At 41.7% G+C, this 20,872-nt stretch overlaps 1 protein-coding gene across 1 annotated transcript in view; it reads left to right on the top strand.

Moving 5' to 3' along the window:
- Nucleotides 1-20,872, top strand: part of grh (grainy head) — an 893,472-nt gene that overhangs the window by 779,741 nt on the left and 92,859 nt on the right. Inside the window, exons 8-9 of the mRNA XM_070091236.1 lie at nucleotides 4,631-4,725; nucleotides 18,545-18,601. Of these exons, the coding sequence (XP_069947337.1) occupies nucleotides 4,631-4,725; nucleotides 18,545-18,601 (152 nt within the window). The remainder of the gene's footprint in view (nucleotides 1-4,630; nucleotides 4,726-18,544; nucleotides 18,602-20,872) is intronic.

Raw genomic sequence — 20,872 nt, 5'->3', positions numbered from 1 at the left:
ACACCTTCCTGAAGGAGAGGAGACCAGGGACACCTTCCTAAAGGAGAGGAGACCAGGGACACCTTCCTGAAGGAGAGGAGACCAGGGACACCTTCCTGAAGGAGAGGAGACCAGGGACACCTTCCTGAAGGAGAGGAGACCAGGGACACCTTCCTGAAGGAGAGGAGACCAGGGACACCTTCCTGAAGGAGAGGAATCCAGGGACACCTTCCTGAAGGAGAGGAGACCAGGGACACCTTCCTGAAGGAGAGGAAACCAGAAACACCTTCCTAAAGGAGAGGAGACCAGGGACACCTTCCTGAAGGAGAGGAGACCAGGGACACCTTTCTCAAGGAGAGGAAACCAGGGACACCTTCCTGAAGGAGAGGAGACCAGGGACACCTTCCTGAAGGAGACTAGACCAGGGACACCTTCCTGAAAGACCAGGGACACCTTAATGATGGAGAGGAGACCAGGGACACCTTCCTAAAGGAGAGGAGACCAGGGGACACCCTGAAGGAGAGGAAACCAGGGACACCTTCCTCAAGGAGAGGAGACCAGGGACACCTTCCTCAAGGAGAGGAAACCAGGGACACCTTCCTGAAGGAGAGGAGACCAGGGACACCTTCCTGAAGGAGAGGAGACCAGGGACACCTTCCTAAAGGAGAGGAGACCAGGGACACCTTCCTGAAGGAGAGGAAACCAGGGACATCTTCCTAAAGGAGACCAGGGACACCTTCCTGAAGGAGAGGAGACCAGGGACACCTTCCTGAAGGAGACTAGACCAGGGACACCTTCCTAAAGGAGAGGAGACCAGGGACACCTTCCTGAAGGAGAGGAGACCAGGGACACCTTCCTGAAGGAGAGGAGACCAGGGACACCTTCCTGAAGGAGAGGAGACCAGGGACACCTTCCTGAAGGAGAGGAGACCAGGGACACCTTCCTGAAGGAGAGGAGACCAGGGACACATTCCTGAAGGAGAGGAGACCAGGGACACATTCCTGAAGGAGAGGAGACCAGGACACCTTCCTAAAGGAGAGAAAACCAGGGACACCTTCCTGAAGGAGAGGAGACCAGGGACACCTTCCTGAAGGAGAGGAAACCAGAAACACCTTCCTAAAGGAGAGGAGACCAGGGACACCTTCCTGAAGGAGAGGAAACCAGGGACACCTTAGGAGACCAGGGACACCTTCCTAAAGGAGAGGAGACCAGGGACACCTTCCTGAAGGAGAGGAACCACCCTACCTGAAGGAGACCAGGGGCACCTTCCTGAAGGAGAGGAGACCAGGGACACCTTCCTGAAGGAGAGGAAACCAGGGACACCTTCCTGAAGGAGAGGAGACCAGGGACACCTTCCTGAAGGAGAGGAGACCAGGGACACCTTCCTGAAGGAGAGGAAACCAGGGACACCTTCCTAAAGGAGAGGAGACCAGGGACACCTTCCTGAAGGAGAGGAGACCAGGGACACCTTCCTAAAGGAGAGGAGACCAGGGACACCTTCCTAAAGGAGAGGAGACCAGGGACACCTTCCAAAGATCTTAGAAAAATTGATAACCACGTGTGTGTGTGTGTACTCACCTATTTGTGGTTGCAGGGGTCGAGTCACAGCTCCTGGCCCCGCCTCTTCGCTGATTGCTACTAGGTCCTCTCTCTCCCTGCCCCAAGAGCTCTATCATACCTATGTATGGTTCCCGCCTCCACTACGTCACTTTCTAGGCTATTCCACGGCCTGACTACTCTATGACTGAAGAAATACTTCCTAACATCCCTTTGATTCATCTGAGTCTTCAACTTCCAATTGTGACCTCTTGTGTCTGTGTCCCATCTCTGGAACATCCCGTCTTTGTCCACCTTGTCTATTCCGCGCAGTATTTTATATGTCGTTATCATGTCTCCCCTGACCCTCCTGTCCTCCAGTGTCATCAGGCCGATTTCCCTCAACCTTTCTTCGTAGGACAATCCCCGTAGCTCTGGGACTAGTCTTGTTGCAAACCTTTGCACTTTCTCTAATTTCTTGACGTGCTTGACTAGGTGTGGATTCCAAACTGGTGCTGCATACTCCAGTATGGGCCTGACATAAATGGTATACAGAGTCTTAAACGAATCCTTACTGAGGTATCGGAACGCTATCCGTAGGTTTGCCAGGCGCCCGTATGCTGCAGCAGTGTGTGTGTGTGTGTGTGTGTGTGTGTGACAGAGACAGAGACAGAGAGAGAGAGAGAGAGAGAGAGAGAGAGAGAGAGAGAGAGAGAGAGAGAGAGAGAGAGAGAGAGAGAGAGAGAGAGAGAGAGAAAGAGAGAGAGAGAGAGAAAGAGAAAGAGAGAGAGAGAGAGAGAGAGAGAGAGAGAGAGAGAGAGAGAGAGAGAGAGAGAGAGAGAGATTCAATGCTAGAGAACATTTTTTTTCAATATTTGTACCAAAAAGCACAAAATTAAGTTTTCATATATTCAAAGATATAGTTGAGGTACAGTTGTTGTAAGTGATGGTGACCAGACCAGAGAGAGGGACGATAGAAGGATGGCAGCAGCGCGGTGCCTCACACAACCATTCTGACAATAACACAAGATTACACTTCTCGACGTTTGTTGAGAAACTTTGATTTAAGAACAGATTACAGCAAAACTAAAATATTAGAAGTCAGAATAGTAAGGCGATAGTTGGGATTTAAGTCGCTGTCATTTGTTAGCGTCAGGTAGAACAAGACGATGCTTCCAGGAGAAGGCAAATGTTTTAGTAGATTGTCAATGAGGAAACAGTCATTACTGATGTAGGTTCAGAGTATGTTTCCTGAACACACCAGGAGAAACACCACTGAACTGTAATGTTAAAATAAGAGAGAAGGCCCAGGAAGGCTGCATTGATCAGTCACAGAGATAAAGTATCAGTAACACTAACTTTGTTAGCGAAAAGACATATATAGAGATACGGCATAAATACGAAAGATGAAAAAAAAAGACTTGCAGAAGTAAAATGAGATCTCTTTTATTCTTTTAAAAAGAGACCAGACGGAGCGTTCAAAGTTTGTTTAGAGATGTAGAGGATAAGCTCTTCGTGATTTAACTATACATACAGAGAATAATTTACTACATATACAGAGAGCTTAAACCAGTGGTCCTTAACCAGGGGTACCTGTACGTCACCCCCCCCCCCTCCCCCCTGGATGTTCGAAAAAGCTCAGCAGGGGATACGGTACAATCTCATTAATTCACAATACAGTTAGCAGGAAAAAACATCTGAGGTTCCCGTGGCAGGTGTCAACACCTGGTTGTGTGAAGCAGCTTTTTCAACACCACTTCTCATAAAACAAAAGATAGAAATCATCTCGATGCAAGTGTTGACATGCGTGTGCTTAGTTGTAACTAACAACCGTATATCAACAACACCAACAACAACAACACTAAACAAGACATGTTTAGTTTCTGATTATAACTGAAGACTTATGAGTTCTTAGTCATAACTTTAGTCATTGATCTACTTCACATTTATACCTTGTAAACAATATAGACGAGGTTCGAAAGACATTAAACTTTTTAATTACTTATCACAAGCAATATGGAATAAAATAAAAAGGGTATAGACAGAAAAAAAGGATTAAGAGCCACTGGCTTAAATGATGCAAGTGGAACAGGAGAGAGAAGAAAAATTTTATATTGAAAAAAATTAAATGTCAGTGGCAACAGCATTCGTTGTGATGAATGGTTTAAAAACCGATAAGTTGAAGACTGAGACTTGTGCAATGTTTGGGAATCTTTATTGTGGAAACGTTTCGCCGCACAGTGGTTTTATTAGTCCAGTACAAACAAGAACAGGATATGCAGCATATGCTGTTCATCTGAAGTATATGTTACATATACTTTCTTCAAGACTGATGGACTGAACATATCGACTCCAGGTTGAGGGACTGATTACCTCAAACTACTCCTCTTTTTCCACTGTTCTTCTTTGTATTGGACTGATGAAGCCACTGTCTAGCGAAACGTTTCCTCAATAAAGACACCCAAATTGCACAGGTGTCTTACTCTTCAACAGTATTCGTTACCCGAGTTTCGGTGAGGACGAAGAAGAACAGAGAAAGAGGACATTAAGAAGCTCGTGAGTTTCCTTGTCTCCTAATACCATCTTTATTTTTCCCTTATAATCTACCTTGTCCATAATTACTATCGCATTTGCTTTGTCTGCTTTCGTAAAGTGAAGTCCAGGATCTTTCCTTAATTTATGGTTTAACTTAAAAAATCTTAGAGGACAGCTGTGTTGTAGAGGTCTGAGCAAAGTTCAGACCTCTGCAACAGTGCCAGTAATATTATATATAGTAGTTGTATTAGCAAAAGTATTATTTTTAGTAGTAATCGTAGTATATGTTTTAATGATATCGGTAGTAGTTGTGGTAGTAATAGCAAAACTATCAATATTAACACTTTGGTCTGTAATATTTGTAAAGAAAGTTAATGTGCGCATGTGCACTATTTCAGGCAATACTCTCTCTCTCTCTCTCTCTCTCTCTCTCTCTCTCTCTCTCTCTCTCTCTCTCTCTCTCTCTCTCTCTCTCTCTCTCTCTCTCTCTCTCTCTGTCTCTCTCTCTCTCTCTCTCTCTCTTTCTCTCTCTCTCTCAGGGAGTACTACGTTTTAGTTTAATCCCAATTTTCTTCTGCAGACACCAAGAACAGCGTGGGTCTGGTGGGCTGTATAGAAGAGATCGCCCACAACGCTATCGTCGTCTACTGGAATCCTCTTGAGGCTGGAGCGAAGGTGAGAATCCTCAGACTTTCCTCATAATTGTCCCTGTGTGTGTACTCACTTATTTGTGGTTGCGGCGGTCGGGTGGCAGCTACTGGCCCTCGCTATGTGTTTCTTTTCCCTGGCTGTTTAACAAACGTATAAAGCTCCCTTCACACATTTTTTCTCGATCAATGGCATTTATTTTACTTTGGATTGTTCTACCCCGGTTACTTCAGTGTGGTGATTTCTTTCTTATATAAAATAGGGCATAAAGGTTATTATCACATTGTAGTATGTGATGTTTAGTGTTTAAGAGGTGGACCAGTAAGTCAGTGGATGCTCTGGTTTAATGACGAAAAGTTTCATTATGTGGATCATAAAGAACATAAAATCACAATACCGTGACGGGAACATACACAGATAACCCGCAAATGGACCACTGACAGTGTTAGAGTGACTAGTTAATGGTCCAAGTCAGACCAAAACGTCGTCATAAAGTTTAATTCTCTCATGTGCGGGTTATTTGTGTAATGAGGGTCGTCAAATGACTAAGAACCGCGTCAGGAGTTTACGTATTCCTGATGACCAACAAAATCCCACTTATCAACCTCACGCGGTACATATGATGCACTCGACTTTGCAGTATCCTCACTCGACCTGTCAAGGCTAAAATTAAAATTAGCTTACTTGAAAAAAAAAATTATATGCGCGGTAAGTCTTACAAGGTCCATCAAGGTCGGCCAGTTTAAGCTTAAAGCCTATCGACTCTACCTGAATTATGAAGGCTGATGTATACTGCAACACTAGCTGCTGTATATTGCAACACTAGCTGCTGTATACTGCAACACTAGCTGCTGTATACTGCAACACTAGCTGATGTATTCTGCAACACTAGCTGATGTATACTGCAACACTAGCTGCTGTATACTGCAACACTAGCTGATGTATACTGCAACACTAGCTGATGTATACTGCAACACTAGCTGCTGTATACTGCAACACTAGCTGATGTATTCTGCAACACTAGCTGATGTATACTGCAACACTAGCTGCTGTATACTGCAACACTAGCTGATGTATTCTGCAACACTAGCTGATGTATACTGCAACACTAGCTGCTGTATACTGCAACACTAGCTGATGTATTCTGCAACACTAGCTGATGTATACTGCAACACTAGCTGCTGTATACTGCAACACTAGCTGATGTATACTGCAACACTAGCTGATGCATACTGCAACACTAGCTGCTGTATACTGCAACACTAGCTGATGTATACTGCAGCACTAGCTGCTGTATACTGCAACACTAGCTGATGTATACTGCAACACTAGCTGCTGTATACTGCAACACTAGCTGATGTATACTGCAACACTAGCTGTTGTATACTGCAACACTAGCTGATGTATACTGCAACACTAGCTGATGCATACTGCAACACTAGCTACTGTATACTGCAACACTAGCTGCTGTATACTGCAACACTAGCTGATGTATACTGCAACACTAGCTGATGCATACTGCAACACTAGCTGCTGTATACTGCAACACTAGCTGATGTATACTGCAACACTAGCTGATGTATACTGCAACACTAGCTGCTGTATACTGCAACACTAGCTGATGTATACTGCAACACTAGCTGATGCATACGGCAACACTAGCTGATGTATACTGCAACACTAGCTGATGTATACTGCAACACGCCGATGTTCAAGGCAGTGAACATGAGTCCCTGGACACGCTGATGTTCAAGGCAGTGAACGTGAGTCCCTGGACACGCTGATGTTCAAGGCAGTGAACATGAGTCCCTGGACACGCTGATGTTCAAGGCAGTGAACATGAGTCCCTGGACACGCTGATGTTCAAGGCAGTGAACATGAGTCCCTGGACACGCCGATGTTCAAGGCAGTGAACATGAGTCCCTGGACACGACGATGTTTAAGGCAGTGAACATGAGTCCCTGGACACGCTGATGTTCAAGGCAGTGAACATGAGTCCCTGGACACGCCGATGTTCAAGGCAGTGAACATGAGTCCCTGGACACGCCGATGTTCAAGGCAGTGAACATGAGTCCCTGGACACACCGATGTTCAAGGCAGTGAACATGAGTCCCTGGACACGCCGATGTTCAAGGCAGTAAACATGAGTCCCTGGACACGCCGATGTTCAAGGCAGTGAACACGAGTCCCTGGACACGCCGATGTTCAAGGCAGTGAACATGAGTCCCTGGACACGCCGGTGTTCAAGGCAGTGAACATGAGTCCCTGGACACACTGATGTTCAAGGCAGTGAACATGAGTCCCTGGACACGCTGATGTTCAAGGCAGTGAACATGAGTCCCTGGACACGCCGATGTTCAAGGCAGTGAACATGAGTCCTTGGACACGACGATGTTCAAGGCAGTGAACATGAGTCCCTGGACACGCTGATGTTCAAGGCAGTGAACATGAGTCCCTGGACACGCCGATGTTCAAGGCAGTGAACATGAGTCCCTGGACACGCCGATGTTCAAGGCAGTGAACATGAGTCCCTGGACACGCCGATGTTCAAGGCAGTGAACATGAGTCCCTGGACACGCCGATGTTCAAGGCAGTGAACATGAGTCCCTGGACACGCTGATGTTCAAGGCAGTGAACATGAGTCCCTGGAAACGCTGATGTTCAAGGCAGTGAACATGAGTCCCTGGACACGCCGATGTTCAAGGCAGTGAACATGAGTCCCTGGACACGCCGATGTTCAAGGCAGTGATCATGAGTCCCTGGACACGCTGATGTTCAAGGCAGTGAACATGAGTCCCTGGACACGCTGATGTTCAAGGCAGTGAACATGAGTCCCTGGACACGCTGATGTTCAAGGCAGTGAACATGAGTCCCTGGACACGCTGATGTTCAAGGCAGTGAACATGAGTCCCTGGACACGCCGATGTTCAAGGCAGTGAACATGAGTCCCTGGACACGCTGATGTTCAAGGCAGTGAACATGAGTCCCTGGACACGCTGATGTTCAAGGCAGTGAACATGAGTCCCTGGACACGCCGATGTTCAAGGCAGTGAACATGAGTCCCTGGACACGCTGATGTTCAAGGCAGTGAACATGAGTCCCTGGACACGCCGATGTTCAAGGCAGTGAACATGAGTCCCTGGACACGCCGATGTTCAAGGCAGTGAACATGAGTCCCTGGACACGCTGATGTTCAAGGCAGTGAACATGAGTCCCTGGACACGCCGATGTTCAAGGCAGTGAACATGAGTCCCTGGACACGCTGATGTTCAAGGCAGTGAACATGAGTCCCTGGACACGCTGATGTTCAAGGCAGTGAACATGAGTCCCTGGACACGCTGATGTTCAAGGTAGTGAACATGAGTCCCTGGACACGCTGATGTTCAAGGCAGTGAACATGAGTCCCTGGACACGCCGATGTTCAAGGCAGTGAACATGAGTCCCTGGACACGCTGATGTTCAAGGTAGTGAACATGAGTCCCTGGACACGCCGATGTTCAAGGCAGTGAACATGAGTCCCTGGACACGCTGATGTTCAAGGTAGTGAACAGACTGGGCAGCTCTTGGGAAAATAAATATAAATACAATATAATACGATCCTTTATGAAGTCACAAACAATCAGATCTGTTTGGGACTTGATAAAGCTCACTGTGTGGGCGAAACGTTGTCAATGAACGATCGCTTTATACTGCATTTGTGTCTATTTTCCCATCGTGTCGGTATTTTACACCATCTATCTCTATCGGTCAGTTCTTCATGACCTCCAAGTTCCCCACAAGGTATATCTTTCTTGGACTCTCAACAACTTCGCTCTACCACTGGCAAAACAAAAGACGATCTGAGTTAGATTGGAACAGTTTTCTAATAAGCTAAGATTGTGAGGTAAGACACATATGCAACAGCTAGACAACTTTATTCCGAATAAAGTTGTCTAACTGTTGCATATGTGTCTTACCTAACAACCTGTCGGTATTGTATACCATTTTGATGTTCAAACTAAGATTGTGTTGTGGGTCATCTTCCCACGACCGTCGGGTTGGGGACACTTCTCATGCTTACGAATCGGACACAAGTGACTTACTAACAGATACCACATGGAGAAACAGGAGGATGGTATCACTTCCCTCAGCATGGGAGGATGGTATCCCTTCCCTCAGCATGGGAGGATTGTATCCCTTCCCTCACCATGGGAGGATGGTATCCTTTCCCTCATCATGAGAGCATGGTATTCCTTCCCTCAGCATGGGAGGATGGTATCCCTTCCCTTAACATGGGAGGATGGTATTCCTTCCCTCATTATCGGAGGATGGTATTCCTTCCTTCATCATGGGAGGATGGTATCCCTTCTCTCAGTATGGGAGGATGGTATTCCTTCCCTCATTATGGGAAGATGGTATTCCTTCCCTCAGCATTGGAGGATGGTATTCCTTCCCTCAGCATTGGAGGATGGTATTCCTTCCCTCAGCACTGGAGGATGGTATCCCTTCCCTCAGCAGGGGAGGATGGTATTCCTTTCCTCAGCATGGGAGGATGGTATTCCTTCCCTCAGCATGGGAGGATGGTATTATTTTCCTCAGCATGGGAGGATGGTATCCCTTCCCTCAGCATGGGAGGATAGTATCCCTTCCCTCAGCATGGGAGGATGGTATTCCTTTCCTCAGCATGGGAGGATGGTATTCCTTCCCTCAGCATGGGAGGATGGTATTCCTTTCCTCAGCATGGGAGGATGGTATTCCTTCCCTCAGCATGGGAGGATGGTATTCCTTCCCTCAGCATGGGAGGATGGTATTCCTTTCCTCAGCATGGGAAGATGGTATTCCTTCCCTCAGCATGGGAGGATGGTATTCCTTTCCTCAGCATGGGAGGATGGTATTCCTTCCCTCAGCATGGGAGGATGGTATTCCTTTCCTCAGCATGGGAGGATGGTATCCCTTCCCTCAGCATGGGAGGATGGTATCCCTTCCCTCAGCATGGGAGGATGGTATCCCTTCCCTCAGCATGGGAGGATGGTATCCCTTCCCTCAGCATGGGAGGATGGTATCCCTTCCCTCAGCATGGGAGGATGGTATCCCTTCCCTCAGCATGGGAGGATGGTATCCCTTCCCTCAGCATGGGAGGATGGTATCCCTTCCCTCAGCATGGGAGGATGGTATCCCTTCCCTCAGCATGGGAGGATGGTATCCCTTCCCTCAGCATGGGAGGATGGTATCCCTTCCCTCAGCATGGGAGGATGGTATTCCTTCCCTCAGCATGGGAGGATGGTATCCCTTCCCTCAGCATGGGAGGATGGTATCCCTTCCCTCAGCATGGGAGGATTGTATTCCTTCCCTCAGCATGGGAGGATGGTATCCCTTCCCTCAGCATGGGAGGATGGTATCCCTTCCCTCAGCATGGGAGGATGGTATTCCAAATGCCTCCATAAGACACATAGACATGTGTTAAAGCAAATATTTTTATCAGTAGTAGCAGCAATAATAATAACAATAATGATAGCAGCAGCAGTAGTAGTAGTAGTAATATTAATAGTAGTAGTGCTAGTAGTACTGTAGTACTAGTATTAATATAAAGAAATAGTAAATAAAGGCACAATATCGTGACTGGAACAATACACAAATAACTCGCACATAGGAGAGAGGAGCTTACGACGACGTTTCGGTCCGACTTGAACCATTTACACAGGCACACTAACGAAAAGGAGAGGAGGGAGTGTGACTTTGTAAATGGTCGAAGCTGGACCGAAACGTCGTCATAAGCTCCTCTCTTCTATGTGCGGGTTATTTGTGCTAATATAAAGACACTGTTCAACAAGTATTCTCACGTAATATCCATAATATCGTATGTTATTACGCCTCTCTGAGAACACTGTCACTGATATTCTCTGATATTATCTCTCACTGGTTACTGATGTCAGTTGTTGATGTCATTATCCTTAATGAACAAGTAACCACGTTCACGACCCACACTGCCTGTTCTTCACATGGGTCGTTACCATTGAACATTATTACTCTTATTACGTTTATTACATTTTCACTCGTTTATTAAGGCACCATTATGGAGACGAATAAACTTTATATCCACTTTCTTATTCTGTTTTGTGTATTAATATGTAGTTGTAATAATAATAATAATAATAATAATAATAATAATAATAATAATAATAATAATAATAAGAAGAAGAAGAAGAAGAAGAAGAAGAAGAAGAAGAAATACTATAAATATTATTACTATTAGTACTATCGTTATTATTGTTGCTACTATCATTATTACTACCGCTGCTGCTGTTGCTACTACTGCTGCTACTGCCGCTGCCAGTAATAATAATAATAATAATAATAATAATAATAATAATAATAATTTTCCTGTTTTATATATATATATATATATATATATATATATATATAATATATATATATATATATATATATATATATATATATATATATATATATATATATATATATATATATATATATATAATATATATATACATTAAGCCAAACTTGATAATGTGAATACTTGTGTTTGTTTTTCAGAGTTTTTAAGTTAACTCTTGGCTCAGGTTACTATGATGATCGTCTGTTTAGATGATAACTGAAAACAGTCATGTAACTGTCTCATAACTACCCCACTGTTCATTCACTTCTGCTGTGGAACAACAGGTGGATTCATGAGACAGAGGTAGACTTCATATTCGTAATCCCGGAGGATTAATAACCCAGAAATAATAACCCAGACCCCAGGGATAAGCCGGGAAAATCGAACTATGTGGCTTACTTCCATTGGGAGGCCGGTTTTACCTTCCGCACAACGCCACTTGCAATAGTCGACTAATTTCTTGAATATTTGTATAGACACACAGTGTGAGGGCAACGTGTGGCTCAGGATAGTACTTGACGTGGTCATAACTTCATAAAGGATTACACAAAGCGGAATGTCGTCCCATTAAAACTTTGTAAATGTGTCCCTTACCCGTTCTTGTTTACATTACGCTATACATTCAGTTTCTTGGTGTCTGTTGCTAGGTAACTACGTTGTAAATGTTGTTTCATTCAACCTTTGCACTTTAAACTTTCAGTAACTCAGAAGTCACAATACCGCAGATGAAACATTTCACAATTAACCCACAAATTGTAGATGAAACCAGGCAACATTTCGGTCTCTGGGCAATTTATCCAGTCATCAGAGACTTGAGAAAGGTCCTGGATGGACCGAACCCTTGGGTAATATCATTATTTTGTGGATTAGTTGTAAATTCTTCAACAGTGCCCCAGCCTATTCCCTCACGCCATCCCTCGGTAAATCAGATGGATCAGAAGCCCTCCCACCCCACTGCGAGACTTAAAATATATTAACCTTGCCCTTGTGCTCTCCTCAACCCCAGGATGGCATTATCAGGTGTAACGCGTTAATTATCAACCAGGAACACTGTAAATGTGAAGCCCAACCTTCAGCCTCCACCACAGCCTGGATTGTAATTCCGGCCACACACTCAGCTCCCGCTGACAGATAAGTGGTCGCACCTCTTCCTGTCTTCGAATATTATCATACTTCACACTTGTGCTGTTTCGTCTCTCTCGTCCCAGTACCTGATTGTTTTGTTTAAAGAGTCTTGGCTGCCCCGGTACCTAGTTAGGGTCTAGTAGTTTTGCTTACCCCAGTATCGGGGTGTTGTACCTGGGAGTCTGAGTTGTGTCTTGAGAGAGCGTGTTGGTCTTTCTCTCTTCTTTCACTCTCAGTTTAGTTACTCAGTGCCATGTCACGAGTGCATCGTCCTGGTTAACACACATTTTATGGAGCCTCATCAAAGGTGTTAAACACTCAAAAGCTTAAGCTACGGTACACCAGGTGTAATATACTCAAAGGTTTTCAATATCTTAATTTTTACACATAACTTTACAAAGAGATGCTTGCGTATCTCATTTCAAAGTCAAGCCTTATCCAAGGTATGCCAAGCCTTTCCCTCTCCTGTCTTAGGATGCGACCCACAACAGTCTGCATGGTGAACATGGCCAACAATGTTAGACTCAACTACTTGGGATAATCTGCCAGGTAGAGCTATTGAATCTAACGACTTGGGTAGCTTTAAAGATGGGTTAGACAGTTATATGAGTAAGATTGATTAGATTTGAGAATCTACGTAGCATGGGCCAGTAGGAGTGCAGGGGCAACACTTGTAGGCAAACTTGTTCATATAGTTTCTAATTCAAGATATAATTTGAAGCATTCAGTGGCTATATTACTGTACATCAAGTAATTACATAAAGAGTCAACATGACTCACGAAATCGTAATAACACGATTGCAAACAAACTTGAGCTGGGGTTCGTCACGGCCACGCTAGCTGGAGATTCGTCTGTAAAAACTGGCATTTGTGGTCACAGTGGTGCCTATGCTAACCTTCCTATGGTGTATAAATATACCTAGTTGGATGAATCTTACTGTAGCCAGCTGGCCCAGTGGCTAACGCGTCGGTCTGGAGCTTTGAGACTGATCGCGGGTTCTAACCCCACCCGTGGTATGGTTTGAGTACATAAAGAGGTCTGAAACGCTTCATATCGTATTCAAAAGACATGTTACTGCACTGAAGTGTCCTTATGGTTGTACGTAGTAATATAGATAAGATATAATGAACACACATACGTATGTTTGTGATTTTTATTAAAGGAAACTTTTCGCCACGTTGTGGCTTCATCAGTCCAATTATTTAGACAAAGACACTTGTACGGTACACTGGAATCAGTACTATGGGCTCGTCTTAGCGCCGTCCTACCTAATCAATTTATGGCTAAGTTAAGAAGTAACCTAACCATCATACCTAACTCAGTCATCTAGATGTGCTACGTAGACGATGTACTAGTCATCTCACCTAGGAACCTTGAAGTATACACAGTTAACAATCTAGAACCCACTACAAAGTTTCTGGATATACAGTTCTAGAGGTAATAGGGTACTGTTCAAAGTATACAGAAAATTAGCATGCGAGAATAATTTGTCACACTTTAATTCCCACCTGGACAACAAAACGGAGAGAGGTGTAGCTGTAGGATTTTCCCATAAGGCTTATAGGATTTTAGCCATCAGTTCCTCGAAGATGAACGTATATAATTCACACAGGCCTTCACTCTTTCTTCATTGCCCTCTCCACTTAATCTCCTTGGAAAAAAAAACATAAATTTTGTTACCAGTTAGCAGCCTAACTTCCAATGTATCCGCTCATATTAGCTACAACCAACTCTAGATAGCTATAAACTCATTTGTCTCTATCAAAGATTTAGTGCTTAAGAAGCACAGAACAGACTTATTCACTAGTGCAGAAGTCTGCCCTACACTGTGAGGAATGTAACAAGAAGTACGTAGGTTACGTTAGGTTAGGTAAGGTTCGTCAGGAAACAGGGCAAGTGTTTTCTGGCGCGGGTCTTAGTCAGATGATTATAACTGACCATAAAAATTATGGTCAGTTATAATCATGTCGGTTTAGGAAACCGACAAGTTAATAAATGAGCCACTTACATAATATTTGGGTATCTTTACTCTGGAAAAGTTTCCAGAATATAGGTATCCTAATACTGCACAAGTATCTCATTTATCAACTTGGAAACAACCAGAGACGCCTCGTGAAATGGGCTAATACCAAACTAGTCATCCCTGAAAGTGACCTACGCGGACGGTAATGTTTACATGCCTTCTATATAGCAGTTTCAAACACCATCCCACGGTAATAGGATATCTTTAGCGTCTCCAAATATTTAGAGTAAACTGTTACCTGTCCTCGACATAGCTATCATGCGACACCAAACAAAGTATGGTAATATTATTATGGTAGAAGTGTTATGGGTGTATTATTACGGTAGTATTATGGTAGTATTATTATGGTAATATTAGGGTAGAAATATTATGGTAGTATAGTTGTTGTAGTGTTATGACGGTGTTATGTTATTATTATTATTATGGTAATATTATGGTAGTATTACTATAATAGTAGTATTATGGTATTATTTGTCAGGAAACACTTTTCATGTTTCTTTACCTAACCTGTCTTTGGTGGATGTCCTGCTTGTTATGTTGACTCTAGTGTTGCCTTGTGTGAGTACTCTTAAGACGTTCAGAGTGGTATCAGTGCACGGAGACTTGATATGAAGAGCTGATATCTTGCAGTCTTTGAAGGAAGGAATCCATCATTTAGGACGCCGAGGCACCAATTGAAAAGACCCGGGCCGGGACAACGCAAGCCAATCACATTACCATCATTTAAAGTTCTCTATTAGTTAGATAGCCTCAATACCCTACATGAATCCCCTTTATGCCCGTCTTCCACATGTATACTGCTACCAGAATTCCCCTATTTTTACTTTAGTGTTCAGGGCTCTCAATTTATCGTCTGTGTTCCTTTATTCTTAAATGCAGTTTTATCTGTTGTGTTGCATGGAGACCAGAACAACGACACACAATACAAACGAAGCCTCGGTCTCTAAGCCCTATTAAGAATGCTTTGGCATTCCTCTCATACCTTCAGACTTCTACTGACAATAACTTCCAGGACCTTTTCACGCTCTATATGATAAAGTTCCTTATTATTTAGTTTATAAGTGTCAGGGTTATTTTTATTCTCGATGTTTGAGGTTTTCCCACATGGAAATTCATCTTCCGTATTTTTGACTACAACTTAAGTGTGTCAAAATAATTCTGAAGATCATTGATATCTTCCTCTAAATTTGTTTTCCTAGTTTTATATCGTGTCGCTTTTGATTCTTTCATCAAGTTACTAATTACTAATATATATTATGAGCAACAAAAGACCTAAAACTGAGCCTTGTGAAACTCTGTAACTGGTCCCCATTCTGGTTTCACCCCATTTATGTATACTCTTTGCTGCCTATGATAGAATGAGAGAATGTTTCCTCATACACCACCTGCTGCCACTTTTTATACTAGTCTCCTGTATGGGACTCTCAAAACCCTTATTAAATCCAACTAGACAACATCGTACTCTCTCTCACGGTTCACTGCCACAAATACCTTACTAAAGAAACTCAGTACTTTTAAGACATGACTGCTTCTTTCCGTATTAGTGTTAAACTCTTTAAACAAATTCAAGATGGCTTCTTATTATATCTCTTATTATGGATTTTAATAATTTTCCCACTATTGATGTCCTGCTGACTGAACAGTAATTGGATGGAAGGGTCTTGTCCCCGGTTCGTAGATAAGAATCACATTAACCATCGTCCTCATTTCAGGCACAATGCCGTTTGTAGTGATAATGTTGAAAAGACTAGTTAGCGGCTAACTAAATTCCATCCAGCATTAATCAGGAACAGTTGAAAACAGTTGAAACCTGGTCATGATTTTAGCTTTACTGAAGATAGATGTTCTCTTCTTTGTTCAGGTGTGGTCCTCATCCCGTAGCTCGATCACTAGCGCACTCACCTCACAAACTGAGCTCCGGGGTTCGAATCTCATCCGGTACGGCTGAAAGCATTAGGGACGTGTTTCCATAAGACACTTGCTGTCCCTGTCCCTGTTCACCCATCAGTTTAAAATGGGTACCTGGGTGTTAGTGGACTGGTGTGGGTCGCATCCTGGGTCAAAACTGACCTAATTTACCCGAAATACTCAGCATAACAAGCGACTTTCTATATAGTAGTCCTGTATACTTTGTAGTAGGGATGTATCGGATATCCGTATCCGCATCCGCATCCGCGGAACATCCACACAATTTCTTACATCCGCATCCGCATTGTGCTGTAAACAGATATCCGCATTTGCATCCGCATCCGCAAAATAGGTAAGACATCCGATTACACATCCGCATCCGCTGATATCTAAATTTTCACATCCGATACATCCCTACTTTGTACATGTATTTGTAGTTGGAGGACCCCTCAAGGAAGGTTCCTTGATGTTGGTGAGGGGCTCTTGATTTAGGGAATTGGATCTGTGCTCCACTTCCCCAAATTAAGCCTGAATGCCTTCCACATCCCCCCCCCAGGTGCTGTATAATCCTCCGGGTTTAGCGCTTCCCCCTTGATTATAATAATAATAATAATAATGTAGTTGGAGGAGGAACAGCTCCTCCTCCTCCTGGCACAAGAAGCTCAGGTCACGCTCAAGTGCTACTTCTTCCTCCAGGGCCCTTCACTCACAAGCGCTAGTTTTTATTATATTTTTTACGCCATTAATGGCACAATAAAATGAAGTGTATAATTGGCACGTAGTTAGCAGGTGAAGCACGTAATGTTGCTACCATAATTTCAACCTTTATTTTGATAATGACAAACATGGCGATGGAAGTGGTCAGGGCAGAAGACTCGTATATCTGAGCTTCCCTGTTTACCTCTGATAGCAGGTAATAATTGCCAGCTGTATATATGAAGGTACTTTAAGCCCTAAACAATCGTCTGGGCTTTTGTACGTGTCAGCCTCTGTTTATATATATTGCTTAAGAACGATGAGAGTCTAGTGAAGCTGGGAAGTAGAAATAACAGAGAAAATGCAAGGAGCTTGTTCTAGTTAAATGCTAGGAGCTTGTTCTAATGCTAGGAGCTTGTTCTAATGCTAGGAGCTTGTTCTAGTTAAATGCTAGGAGCATGTTCTAGTTAAATGCTAGGAGCATGTCCTAGTTAAATGCTAGGAACAGTTCGTAAACAGGCGGAATTATTTACAAACATTATCTCTCAATCCACACCATTATTATTATCATGGGGAGCGCTAAGCTGGTACGGATTATACAGCGCCTGTGGGGGAGGGATGGAAGGCATTCAGGCTCAATTCAAAGAACTGGAGCACAGATCCAATTCCCTAAATCAAGAGCCCCTCACCAGCATCAAGGAACCTCCCTTGAGAAGTCGGTCCACAGTAGGATTCGACCCTGCAAACTGTTTCATAGGTTCAGCAGCTCGTCACTAAACAGCCTGTTGGGCATAAATGTTTATATATATATATATATATATATATATATATATATATATATATATATATATATATATATATATATATATATATATATATCTTACAGACTGAGAGCTATTATCATAACCTCAGCTCACTTCACAACCCCAGCCTTACCTAAGGCATACTGCCACCCCCATCCCCCAAGATGCCACCCACTACAGTCGACTAACACCCAGGTACCTGCTTACTGCTGGGTGACCAGGGACAGCAGGTGTAAGGAAACATACCCAACATTTACACTAGTCCGGGGATCGAACCACGGCCATTTAGTGTGTGAGTTGGAGTACTACCAGCCAATATTAACAATCATAATAATAGTCATAATAATAATAATAATTTATAATTTAACATTAATTTTAGTATTATTATTCATAACTGGTAAATATATTTATTGTAGAAAGTCTGAATAAATGAAGACTGGGTATAATTGAAAACCGCTGCACTAGCGAAACGCTACTAAGTTAAGCGCTGTAAAGCGGGTCCTGCCTGTACTTATCAACAAAGCTTCCTGGGACAACTAATCGGATATAATTTATTTCAGTTTTCTGTGTACATCTTTACTGTTGATACTACTACTACTACTGGCACTGTTGCTACTACTACTACTACTACTGGCACTGCTACTACTACTACTACTACTGGCACTGCTGCTGCTGCTTTTACTACCATTACTCTTATTATCATCATTACTATTTTCAATATTATTTTTGCTGTACTTTTTTTATTATTATTACTATGATTAGAACTATTTTCACTGATTCAATAAAATCCCCAGAGCAGCACAAAATAAAACTGTTATCTGATGTATATAAATCTGTATAAATTATTTTGCTCGTTTTATGCTCTGATATATTAGTTTATATATTAATAATTTCCTTGTTATATTTCTTTCCAGATCAACGTTGCTATACAGTGTTTAAGTACTGACTTCAGCAGCCAGAAGGGAGTTAAGGTAGTATTGTAATGGTAGTGTTGTTATGGTAGTGTTGTTATGGTAGTGTTGCTATGGTAGTGTTATGGTAGTCTTATTACGGTAGTATTGTTATTGTAGTCTTATTATGGTAGTATTGTTATGGTAGTGTTATTATGGTAGTGTCGTTATGGTAGTATTGTTATGGTAGTGTTATTATGGTAGTGTTGTTATGGTAGTATTGTTATGGTAGTGTTATTATGGTAGTGTTGTTATGGTAGTATTGTTATGGTAGTGTTATTATGGTAGTGTTGTTACGGTAGTATTGTTATGGTATTGTTGTTATGGTAGTGTTGTTATGGTAGTGTTATTATGGTAGTGTTGTTATGGAAGTATTGTTATGGTAGTATTGTTATGGTAGTGTTATTATAGTAGTGTTGTTATAGTAGTATTGTTATGGTACTATTATTATGGTAGTATTGTTATGTTAGTGTTATTATGGTAGTATTGTTATGGTAGTGTTATTATGGTAGTATTGTTATGTTAGTGTTATTATGGTAGTATTGTTATGGTAGTGTTATTATGGTAGTATTATTATGGTAGTGTTGTTATGGTAGTGTTATTATGGTAGTATTGTTATGGTACTATTATTATGGTAGTATTGTTATGTTAGTGTTATTATGGTAGTATTGTTATGTTAGTGTTATTATGGTAGTATTATTATGGTAGTGTTGTTATGTTAGTGTTATTATGGTAGTATTGTTATGGTACTATTATTATGGTAGTATTGTTATGTTAGTGTTATTATGGTAGTATTGTTATGTTAGTGTTATTATGGTAGTATTGTTATGGTAGTGTTATTATGGTAGTATTATTATGGTAGTGTTGTTATGGTAGTGTTATTATGGTAGTATTGTTATGGTAGTGTTATTATGGTAGTATTCTTATGGTAGTGTTATTATGGTAGTCTTATTATGGTAGTGTTATGGTAGTATTATTATGGTAGTATTGTTATGGTAGTGTTATGGTAGTATTATTATGGTAGTGTTATTATGGTGGTATTGTTATGGTAGTGTTATTATGGTAGTATTGTTATGGTAGTGTTATTATGGTAGTATTATTCTGGTAGTGTTGTTATGGTAGTTTTGTTATGGTAGTGTTATTATGGTAGTATTATTATGGTAATGTTGTTATGGTAGTATTATTATGGTATTATTATTATGGTAGTGTTATTATGGTAGCATTGTTATGGTAGTGTTTTTATGGTAGTATTGTTATGGTAGTGTTATTATGGTAGTATTGTTATGGTAGTGTTATTATGGTAGTATTGTTATGGTAGTGTTATTATGGTAGTCTTATTATGGTAGCGTTGTTATGGTAGTATTTTTATGGTAGTATTGTTATGGTAGTGTTATTATGGCAGTGTTGTTATGGTAGTATTATTATGGTAGTATTGTTATGGTAGTGTTATTATGGTAGTATTGTTATGGTAGTCTTATGGTAGTCTTATTATGGTAGTGTTATGGTAGTGCTGTTATGGTAGTGTTATTATGGTAGTGTTATTATGGTAGTGTTGTTATGGTAGTATTATTATGGTAGTGTTATTATGGTAGTGTTATTAGGGTAGTGTTGTTATGGTAGTATTATTATGGTAGTATTATTATGGTAGTGTTATTATGGTAGTATTGTTATGTTAGTGTTATTATGGTAGTATTGTTATGGTAGTGTTATTATGGTAGTCTTATTACGGTAGTGTTATTATTGTAGTATTGTTATGGTAGTATTGTTATGGTAGTGTTATTATAATAGTGTTGTTATGGTAGTATTGTTATGGTAGTGTTATTATGGTAGTGTTATTATGGTAGTATTGTTATGGTAGTGTTATTATGGTAGAATTGTTATGGAAGTGTTATTATGGTAGTGTTATTATGGTAGTATTGTTATGGTAGTGTTATGGTAGTACTGTTATTGTAGTGTTCTTATGGTACTGTTATTATGGTAGTATTGTTATGGTAGTGTTGTTCTGGTAGTATTGTTATGGCAGTATTGTTATGGTAGTGTTATTATGGTAGTATTGTTATGGTAGTGTTGTTATGGTAGTGTTATTATGGTAGTATTGTTATGGTAGTGTTATGGTAGTCTTATTATGGTAGTGTTATGGTAGTGTTGTTATGGTAGTGTTATTATGGTAGTCTTATTATGGTAGTGTTGTTATGGTAGTGTTATTATGGTAGTGTTATTAGGGTAGTGTTGTTATGGTAGTATTGTTATGGCAGTATTGTTATGGTAGTGTTAATATGGTAGTATTGTTAT

The sequence above is a fragment of the Cherax quadricarinatus genome, chromosome 34 (assembly GCF_038502225.1).
Source record: "Cherax quadricarinatus isolate ZL_2023a chromosome 34, ASM3850222v1, whole genome shotgun sequence".
In the NCBI taxonomy this organism is placed as follows: Eukaryota; Metazoa; Arthropoda; class Malacostraca; order Decapoda; family Parastacidae; genus Cherax; species Cherax quadricarinatus.
Note: the sequence above shows the minus strand (reverse complement) of the source record. Positions and strands in the feature narration are given on the sequence as shown.